This window comes from Helianthus annuus, chloroplast, assembly GCF_002127325.2.
Source record: "Helianthus annuus chloroplast, complete genome".
In the NCBI taxonomy this organism is placed as follows: domain Eukaryota; kingdom Viridiplantae; phylum Streptophyta; class Magnoliopsida; order Asterales; family Asteraceae; genus Helianthus; species Helianthus annuus.
Window position 1 is genome coordinate 2,501 of NC_007977.1, and position 10,000 is coordinate 12,500.

General features: G+C 32.7%; 6 protein-coding genes and 6 non-coding genes across 12 annotated transcripts in view; 4 read left to right on the forward strand and 8 right to left on the reverse strand. All coding sequences in view use genetic code 11, as the record gives it.

Annotated features, from left to right (window-relative positions):
• matK (maturase K) overlaps positions 1-1,067 on the reverse strand; it is a 1,503-nt gene extending 436 nt beyond the window's left edge. Inside the window, exon 1 of the mRNA in view lies at positions 1-1,067. This exon is cut by the window's left edge and continues 436 nt beyond it. Coding sequence (YP_588098.1) covers positions 1-1,067 — 1,067 coding nt within the window.
• trnK-UUU overlaps positions 1-1,857 on the reverse strand; it is a 2,596-nt gene extending 739 nt beyond the window's left edge. Inside the window, exon 1 of the tRNA in view lies at positions 1,821-1,857. This is a non-coding gene — a tRNA (tRNA-Lys). The remainder of the gene's footprint in view (positions 1-1,820) is intronic.
• Positions 1,858-2,695: 838 nt separating this feature from the next.
• rps16 (ribosomal protein S16) lies at positions 2,696-3,831 on the reverse strand. The gene is made up of 2 exons: positions 3,792-3,831; positions 2,696-2,922 (listed from the first exon to the last, which is right to left on the reverse strand). Exons 1-2 carry the CDS (start codon positions 3,829-3,831, stop codon positions 2,696-2,698), a joined length of 267 nt encoding a protein of 88 aa, YP_588099.2.
• A 975-nt stretch (positions 3,832-4,806) lies between these two features.
• On the reverse strand, positions 4,807-4,878 carry trnQ-UUG. Its single transcript has one exon. It is a non-coding gene; the product is annotated as a tRNA-Gln (tRNA).
• A 357-nt stretch (positions 4,879-5,235) lies between these two features.
• psbK (photosystem II protein K) lies at positions 5,236-5,415 on the forward strand. The gene has a single exon. The coding sequence runs from the start codon at positions 5,236-5,238 to the stop codon at positions 5,413-5,415; it is 180 nt and encodes a 59-aa protein (YP_588100.1).
• A 412-nt stretch (positions 5,416-5,827) lies between these two features.
• psbI (photosystem II protein I) lies at positions 5,828-5,938 on the forward strand. The gene has a single exon. The coding sequence runs from the start codon at positions 5,828-5,830 to the stop codon at positions 5,936-5,938; it is 111 nt and encodes a 36-aa protein (YP_588101.1).
• A 141-nt stretch (positions 5,939-6,079) lies between these two features.
• trnS-GCU lies at positions 6,080-6,167 on the reverse strand. Its single transcript has one exon. It is a non-coding gene; the product is annotated as a tRNA-Ser (tRNA).
• A 752-nt stretch (positions 6,168-6,919) lies between these two features.
• On the forward strand, positions 6,920-6,990 carry trnC-GCA. The gene has a single exon. It is a non-coding gene; the product is annotated as a tRNA-Cys (tRNA).
• Positions 6,991-7,789: 799 nt separating this feature from the next.
• petN (cytochrome b6/f complex subunit VIII) lies at positions 7,790-7,879 on the forward strand. Its single transcript has one exon. It carries the CDS (start codon positions 7,790-7,792, stop codon positions 7,877-7,879), a length of 90 nt encoding a protein of 29 aa, YP_588102.1.
• A 518-nt stretch (positions 7,880-8,397) lies between these two features.
• On the reverse strand, positions 8,398-8,502 carry psbM (photosystem II protein M). Its single transcript has one exon. It carries the CDS (start codon positions 8,500-8,502, stop codon positions 8,398-8,400), a length of 105 nt encoding a protein of 34 aa, YP_588103.1.
• Positions 8,503-9,151: 649 nt separating this feature from the next.
• On the reverse strand, positions 9,152-9,225 carry trnD-GUC. Its single transcript has one exon. It is a non-coding gene; the product is annotated as a tRNA-Asp (tRNA).
• Positions 9,226-9,338: 113 nt separating this feature from the next.
• On the reverse strand, positions 9,339-9,422 carry trnY-GUA. The gene has a single exon. It is a non-coding gene; the product is annotated as a tRNA-Tyr (tRNA).
• Between the last annotated feature and the right edge of the window lie 578 nt (positions 9,423-10,000).

The following is a 10,000-nucleotide window of genomic DNA, read 5'->3' on the forward strand; positions in this document are numbered from 1 at the left end:
TTAATAGCATTATTAATTAAAAATGTATTTTCTAGCATTTGACCGCGTACCATTGAAGGCTTTAGACGCACACTTGAACGATAACCCAGAAAGTCAAGGGAATGATTGGATAATTGGTTTATAGAAATCCTTCCTGGATAAGACCACAGGTAAAAATAAGATTTCCAGAAATTGAAAAAGTAATCTTTCCTTTTATTCATCAAAAGAAACGTCCCTTTTGAAGCAAGAATTGATTTTCCTTGATACCTAACATAATGCATGAAAGAATCTTTGAAGAACCATAAATTCGCTTGAAAAGTCCTGGCAAAGACTTCTGCAAGATGCTCTATTTTTCCATAGAAATATATTCGTTCAATAAGGGCTCCAGAAGATGTTGATCGTAAGTGAGAAGATTGGTTACGGAGAAATAGGAAGCCAGATTCATATTCACATACATAAGAAGTATATAGGAAGAAGAATAGTCTGTGATTTCTTTTTGAAAAAAAAGAACTGGCTTTCTTTGAATTTGAAGTAATAAGACTATCCCAATTATGACACTCATGGAGAAAGAATCTTAATAAATGCAAAGAGGAAGCATCTTTGATCCAATAGCGAAGAGCCTGAACCAAGATTTCCAGATGAGCTGGGTAAGGTATTAGTATATCTAATACATAATTTAAATGTGAAAAGTTGTCCTCTAAAAAAGAAAATATGGAATGAATTGATCGTAAATTATCGGATTTAACTACCCCTTTCCTTTCTAGGGAAGATATTAATCGCAGAGACAATGGAATTTCCATAATGGTTGAAGAAACCTCTGACATTACTTGCGAATAAAAATTCTTGTTGTGCCCCAAAAATGCAGTCTGTTTAGAATCATTAACAGAAAGAATCAAATGATTCTGTTGATACATTCGAATGATTAAACGTTTCACAATTAGTAAACTGGATTTATTGTCATAACCTGCATTTTCCAACAAAATCGATCCATTTAAACCATGATCATGAGCAAGTACATAAATATACTCCTGAAAGATAAGTGGATATAAGAAGTAGTGAGATCTATCTAGCCTTTGGAATTTCTCCATTTGAAAGTCTATTTAAATGAAAGGTAGAGGATTTTGGGGGTTCTAAATGATACATAGTGCGATACAGTCAAAACAAGGTATTATAGTACAAACCGAATAGATACCTCGGCTACAGATAAACTTATAAACAGATTCTCTATCCTCTCTTTTTCCCTTTAAAATGAAGTATTTCTGTTCGTTTTCATTATAGGATAGCAAGATGATTAGAAACCCTTTACTTTTTTCAACCCAATCGCTCTTTTGATTTTGGAAATGTTTTTATCAATATACTGTTTCTTATACACATACTTCTCCATTATGGAATGGAGAGTGGTAATATTTAGGATTCATTAAAAAATCAAGAATACATTCCTGGGAGAAAGCCTTCCCGTATTGGGCACTAATATTTTTTTAACGTCTAATTAGATCGGGTAATCATTCAAATTAAGAACGGAAGCTCGTTGCTTTTTCTTTCCCTATAATCAAAATGAAATGAATTGAAGCCGTGGGGCCCTATCCATTTATTAATTCGACCCAACTTGAAATTGACTTCGATTTGCTCCCTTTGAATAATTTAAATGAATAATTTAAATTTTAAATGAAGGCTTTGTATCGAGCCGGAAAGAATAAAATATTCTCAGAACTCTTAATTGATACGACATGCTATTTTTTCCATTCATTCCCTTTCAGGATCAGTCGTGGTCTTCCAAACTTTACCGATGGTATGGACGAATCCCTCGCTTCATCTAAATGTGTAAAAGATCCTAGCCGCACTTAAAAGCCGAGTACTCTACCGTTGAGTTAGCAACCCAAATAGAAAAAAGGTATGTAGATACAATCAGAATAAAACAAAATGATTAAATCAAAGCATTAATCTACATCTACGAAATAAAAAAAGATATAAAAAATTTTTCTAATATATTTGGAACATAAAAATGACTAAATCAGATGAAAAAAGAAAAAATTTCCCGATCAAATCAAAAAAAGAAATAAATGTAAAAAATGCTGGACCATCCCCTATTTTTATGTTATCCACTTTTTCAATCAAAAATCCGAGGAGCAAAGCTAATCCAACGAACCCATCATTTGAATCAACAGGTAAAAAAGAAAACCTATGGGACGGAAATAAATAGAGCTGCTTATCACGATGAATTATATTTGTTCGATACAATATTGTCAATATAAAGGTTAATAAAAGAATACGATGGAAAAAATACAAGAACTAAAATTGAAATAATAGTAAAAAAAAGACTTGTGTTGGATTGGCACTGCATATGCATATATACTAAAAATTTTAGTTTAGATGGAGAATAAATAAAGAAAAAGTAGAAAAAGGATTTATGCAATCAATAGTGTATTGAATCCATATAAAATAAGTCGACTAAAGTAAGTCGAATACAGAACTTCGATTCCTTTTTTCTTACTTGGTATTCGAGTTCGAATGAAAACCACCCGATTGCAGGTTGCAGGTAATGCCATCATTTTCTATTTTGTAAGGATTCATCAAAGTTAGAAAAAGATTCTATAAAAGCAATGATAAATAGATACGAATAGAGCAAGAAAAGAAGGAAATAAAAAACATAGTATAGAAAAGATATCCAAAATGATATAGAAATCACTATCCTATCCTTAGTTTTTATTTCCTTAATTTAATTGAATTTCGTTTGATTAGGGCCAAGTTCCTTAAAAACCTCTGCCTTTTTTAAAATATCCTGAACAGTTCCTGTAGGCTGAGCGCCCTTTTCAAGGAAATAGAGAATCGCGGGAACGTTTAAATAAGTTTGATTCTTGATAGGATCATAAAAACCCACTTTCCGAAGATCTCTTCCTTCTCTTCGAGATCGAACATCAATTGCAACGATTCGATAGACGGCTCATCGGGATAGATGTAGATAAAAAAGAACCCCCCCCCCCTAGAACCGTATAAGAAGTTTTCTCCTCGTACGGCTCGATAAAAAACGATTCTAATTTTATCCATAGACAAAAATTAGAATAAATAGGATAGGAAAGGAATCCGTAAAATAAATTAGTCTATAATTTAACTCATAGTCATTTTTATTTAGCTTCCTTCCTGAAAAAAAATCATTTGTACTCATAACTCAAGTTAAAAAATTCTCAAATATCTTAAAGAAATTAAGATTTTTCTTTTTTTTTTTTTGAGTGGTCTTTAACCCCCCCTTTTTTTTCGTCTCATTTCAAATATATTTGGATTCTTTATTTGGATCCGTGAGACAATTGAAGTGGTGTTTCCTTGTTCTGGGATCCTTTATCTTGGTTTTAAATCATTGGGTTTAGACATTACTTCGGTGCTTCTTAATCCTTTCAAAATGGTAGCAACATACCCCTTTTGTGATTTCTTTCTATCAAAGAATCATACCGATGGTTGATTCGTGCGCGATACACTGTGGATCGAAAAAGTTTTAGCCGTTCCAACAAATTTTTTTGAATTGAAAAATTTGCTCGAATCGGATCCTTTCGATTTCTATATCGAAGATATACTTACGAAGTTGTTCCAATTTATTGATTGGCATTAACCCTAGATCGTTGCCCCTGAGAAATTCATCAATACTTTCTACTCGAGCTCCATCACGAACTATTTACATATTTACATTAAAACCCAATCAAAAAAAGAAGGATTCTAGTAGAATAGAAAAACGACGTCGAGCCAAGAGCACCTTCATTCCTATATAAAATGGTGGATGTAAGAATAAGAATCCACACCGGATCGTGTCCTTCAAGTCGCACGTTGCTTTCTACCACATCGTTTTAAACGAAGTTTTACCATAACATTCCTCTAATTTGGAACCAGTATGGAATTGATTCAATTGTGGAATCATGAATAGTCATTGGTTCAGTCGGTACAGAGACACAGTCATTTCTATTTTTTCTTATCTACATAGATAATAAAATAGATAATAAAGATCAAAAAAATTTTTCTGAATAAATATTAGCAAGACCCCGGTTTTTTGTATGAATGGAACTTTTTCTATAAATCTCTATCTCAAAAAAATGTCTAACAGAAATATCCAGAAATCTGAATATAGAAATAAAATAACTAACAGAAATCACACGAATAAATAAATTCTATTTGACTCTGCCTCTTCAAGTGACTCAATAAGATAGACTGACCCGTTCCAACTTCCCAAAACTTCCCAAAGATTCAATCCATAAAGAATCATTACAAATCTTTATACTTGAATTTGAGTCATGTTTTACAGTAAAGACTCCATTTGGTTATCATAAAAAAGATAATTTTCTGTTTCTTTTCGAATGGAATTGTCAATGATGTAAAGCAAATAATCTAAATAGATCGAACAATAAAAAGAAATATCATTGTTAAATATTTCAATTTTAATCTTTTAGGAATGCAAATTCTTTTTCACAAAAATGGAAAGACTTTTTGTCACTGAAATAGGAAACAATACATACCTATAAGCTAAGCACTTCCTCTTTTATATGTATTTTCATATTCATATTTTGTTTAACCTGAGGTTAAGTAATCCTTCTACAGATCTATGCCCCATCTTATCTTTATCTGGATCATAGGTTTAGTTCCTTTTGCATGTAATTTGAACTCGATTTAGTTCAGTTTGTAAAAAATTAAGATATGATTTCGAAAAGAATCATTCATTAAGATATGATTTCGAAAAGAATCATTCAAAATCAAAAAAGAAAGAGGAATCATATTCTATCCAATATTAGACCTTGAAACAGAACCTTGTTGAACAAAAAAGAAGTATTCGGATACAAGGGATATGCTCTGGGACGGAAGGATTCGAACCTCCGAATAGCGGGACCAAAACCCGTTGCCTTACCGCTTGGCTACGCCCCATTTCTATTTTTATTGGACACTAATACTAATAAAGAATAATATTGGTATTAAGTGTTCGTCAATTCCAGTCCAACTATCTATAGAAAATCTTTCTCCTTTATAGAATTGATTATAGATTCGTTGCTAGAATTTTGACATGTGTATATCTAGAATTCAACTGAATTTATTGATCATTATATATAATTCAATTAAGATATTGTATGAAAGTATGATTTTTTCTATTCTCCTTTGAGAATTGGAGGATTTTTGATTGAGTGGAAAAAGAAGGATTTTTTTGTCTACCTTACTTTCTTCATTTTTCCTTATATCAATAACTCAATCAAAATGCAATTATCTCGACGAAAAAAAATGTCTGTTATGCTTAATATCTTTAGTTTGATCTGTCTTAATTCTGCCCTTTATCCGAGTAGTCTTTTCTTCGCCAAATTGCCCGAAGCCTATGCTTTTTTGAATCCAATCGTAGATGTTATGCCAGTCATACCCCTGTTCTTTTTTCTTTTAGCCTTTGTTTGGCAAGCTGCTGTAAGTTTTCGATAAGATCTTTAATAGTATCCTAGAAAATTCATTTTTTTTGATAAAAATGATAACAATCGAGAAGATCAAATAAGTCTGACAGTATGAACCTTCAATTCAAACATTGAAATTTCGGATAGCCGCAAAAAATCCGGCTCGCCCCATTTCCCGATTTTAATCCTTTTTCTCCTTTTTTCGGCGAAATACCTTATTAGCTTAGGGTCGCTTACAATATCTAATTGTCGGTATGAAAGTGATTTGTGGTAATCAAAGACTCTTATTAAAAATTTCAACTTCATTTGAATTTCTGAACATTCTTTTCTATTTCTATAATTCATTTCTTGGTGTCAAAATAGGATATGTGATATAAAAAAGGAGGATCTATTATCTTTTCTTTTCTCGTTTTTTTTCAAAAAATGATCTTGGAGGTTGTGTAATGCTTACTCTCAAACTTTTCGTTTACACAGTAGTAATATTCTTTGTTTCTCTCTTCATCTTTGGATTCCTATCCAATGATCCAGGACGTAATCCTGGACGTGAAGAATAAAATAAAAATTTCGTTTTTGTTGCTTAATTTTACAATTTTCTTAATATTTTATTTTAGCTATTCCACACATTTCACTATGAAAAAAATAAACAGGGATTTGCTAAATTTGAAAGAAAAAAAATAGAAAGTCATCAACGGAAACGGAAAGAGAGGGATTCGAACCCTCGGTACGAATAACTCGTACAACGGATTAGCAATCCGCCGCTTTCGTCCACTCAGCCATCTCTCCCAATTGAAAAAGATAATTACTATGTTACATTACACATCAAATAAGGATTAAAGAAAGTATTTCTTTCACATTCTTTATCGTTATTATAGAATTAGCAATTCCATTTAGATGCTCGAAAGATCCAAATAGAAAAAGAAATAAAGAAGACCTTCTTGCTTTTATTTTGTTCGAAGCGCCCTTTTGGCCTGGCCCGGTCAATACCCAGCCGGGCCTTTTTTGTTCCAAAAAATTCCCTTTCTTTTTTATTTATAGGCAACATACTCTAAATAGCCAATTTTGTATCTTTGTAACAATTTCCGTTCTGGGGTTTACATATACTTATCATTTTTGTTATAATGGAAATTGAGAAGGATTTTTGATTCAAAAGAATCAATTAAGTATGTATCAATTTGTATTTTCTTATGTCATTAGGTAAACCAAATTTTAGATTCAAATCCAATAATCATTCACGAATTCTCAGTCAACGAATAGTTAATGGTTCCCATTTGTCATCAATTTTGGTTTTTTTGAGTGAAAATATACATTTTCTTTTTCAATATAAAAGTGAGGGGAAGCTTTTTGGCATTGTGTGTTTTGAGATACTATATAATCAATCGAAGGGGTAGATCAAAGACAATCAAAAGGGGAAAAATGGTTTCTTTTCTAATTTTTCTAAATTAAAAAAAGGATTAAAAACAGGATGCAAGTACAATAAACTAAAATTTAGTAATACAACCCAAAAGGGAAATTTTGATCCTATTGTGTATCGTTTTGGCGGCATGGCCGAGTGGTAAGGCGGGGGACTGCAAATCCTTTTTCCCCAGTTCAAATCCGGGTGCCGCCTCATCAACAAACGAATCGAAATCTCTTATTCTGTTCTGCTGATATAACTCAACCAAATTTTATCCAGCAGAACAGAATAAGGGGACTATTAATACTTGATTGATTCTAAACATCCGTTCTGGATATTTTGTAAATCAATTTTTGAATCGAAAATGAAAAGAAAGATTGTCATGGTCGAAGCAAGACTTCCCGATTCCTTTCTACTACTAATGTAATGTCTACTGATTGGGTTTGGATAGCCGGCAGATAATTTAACTACTGGTTGGGGGAAGTTCTTTCTATACTATAATCTACATATATAGACTCGCGAGAATCTCTGAGTGTTTAGGCATTCAATCACTATTAGATTAGATTGAGATGGATAATTTCCTTTTTTATAGAAAATAAAAAGTGAAAAAAAATTTTAACCCCTCGTCAAAAGTATAATATACTATCTCTCAACTCCTTCAGAGAGACAATCGGGAAAGGGTACGTATTAGATCAAATAGGAAAATTTTGTAATAGATAGCAATTGATCTATTTTTACTTTGAAGGGCAATAAAAAATGAATGGACCCTCTTATTTATTTTATTACTAGATGTTCCATTAGTAACATTCCTTTGTAATGTTATTTTTTATTTTACTTGTGTTTAGTCTTTCCCGATTAGAAATAATATAGGAATTTTTGAAATGGATTTATTTGATTGGTTCATCAATAGTGTTCGGCCAGAATCCCTTTTTGACTCTGGACCATTAATTCTACTATTATTAGTGAGCAATAATGGAATAATTCTATCATAGAGATAAGGGACATAATTCACATGGATATAGTAAGTCTCGCTTGGGCTGCTTTAATGGTAGTCTTTACATTTTCCCTTTCACTCGTAGTATGGGGAAGAAGTGGACTTTAGAAGCACTCCTAATTTAGTTGAGGAATGAAACGGTATCAATTGTTTTATAGATCGTTCTGCAACGCATTTTTGATTTGAAAATTATTTCAATTCAAATCAAAATATCTTCATTTTCAAATTCCATTGGATTCTAGTGGAGAAATATATTCTATAACAGTAAAACAATTATTTCAGATTCATCGGAATAAATAGATGTATCAAACGAACTAGAATTGGGTCCTACGTCAATTACATATATGGATTAATAATTACATCTATTGAAGATAGAAGCTAATATTGAAGATAGAAGCTAATATAGTATACCAACTTTATTAGAAACAATTTTATACACTATTATAACACTAATAGAGAGTATGGTAAGTAAGAAATTTATTTCTTACTTACCATACTCTCGGATCTCATAGAAGACCGCCGATGATAGCCCGTTGATTTCATTTAAGACGTAAAAATAGAATACTTTTCATTTGATTTCTTCAACTATTGATAAGAATTCAGAAGTCAAGTTTCATTTAAAGTAATTAATCATTTTGACTGACTGTTTTTACGTAAATTATAAGTAGAAAAGCAGTAGGAACTAAAATGAACAGTGCAGTAGCAATAAATGCAAGAATATTTACTTCCATAATCTCATCGTTTTTTTATTTCACAATAACTCGGGATTTAATCCCATAGAGATGATAAATCTTTCACCTGTCAATTCAATGAATGCATTACCTATCGATGATCTTGAATCGGATCAATATCATGAATAATAATATCTGAGCTATTAAATTAATTCGTCGTCGAGAATTGAATAGTATAACATACGAACATCTTTTATCCATACCAAATCCAATCTTGGATTCCCGGACCAACCAAAAGTTGCTTTACTTTCTGTATCCTTCTTTTCTGTTCTTTCTTTTCTATAACCTACCTTAGGTCTTCCTTATAGAACCATCAAACGAAACGAAATCTAACCGGCCGTCCGAACTACAAAACCCCAACAAACAATACAAACGAAGTGGAAAAAGAGAGGAATTAGGTTCTAAATTTTAATTATCTAAATTTCTTTGGAAGACAAGGAAGTATGAGAAAGATGAGTCGCAGGAGAAAAGATGGAATATTCTATCAACTTCACTATTTTAGTTATTTTCATTTTAGTTTAGGGTTTGTTCTTTCTTCGACAGAATCCTGAAAAAAAGAAGGGAAACCCCTTCGGAATTCAATTATGCTCTCTGTCCCTTCTTTCACAGATTTCATGGAGAGGCGAATTGATGTACTTATTGGATCCGTCGGGACTGACGGGGCTCGAACCCGCAACGTCCGCCTTGACAGGGCGGTGCTCTTGCCTATTGAACTACAATCCCAGGGAAATAAGAAGAGATCTAGCAGAAATTTTGGATTCCTTTTTATTCTCTCGTATCAGGTATTTATTAAGAACAAGAGTGTTCTACCATCTGATAGTAGATTGACAAATTGTTGGGCCGAGCTGGATTTGAACCAGCGTAGACATATTGTCAACGAATTTACAGTCCGTCCCCATTAACCACTCGGGCATCGACCCAACGCCTAATTTATTTTAGACGTTCCACAATATTGTCCCCAGGCAGATTTGATAAATACATATCACTTGATCTAAAATACAAAGTCCCACTGAGTAGACTATTAGAAGGACTTGACAAATATAGATCACTTGATAGAAAATCCCACTCCTATCGTCTTGAGTCTTAGTATACCCCCAGAGGGACTTGAACCCTCGTTTTCTCCGTGAAAAAGAGAGGTCGTAACCGCTGGACCATAGGGGCCTATGGCCACCTTGATTCAAAAAGAAACTCGAAATAATAGGTCCCGGCCACCTCTAATAAAAAAGCACTAGAAATACAATAGGTAATAAGAAGAATACCATAGGTAATTAATGCCTAAGGCCGCCTTAACTTCTTAACTTAAAATAACTCAGGGCGAGAGCCGCCTTTAGGAGATGAATCAAACCGAAAAACTCGTTAACTATTCTGGAGGTTAATGGTAATCAAACTTTACCATTTACAATCTGAAAACGCGATTTCATTGGTCTTTATCGTCTTTATCTTTCTCATTCACAAAAGGGTCTGGATCCAAGATCCTTTACTTCAAGGTGCTTGCTTT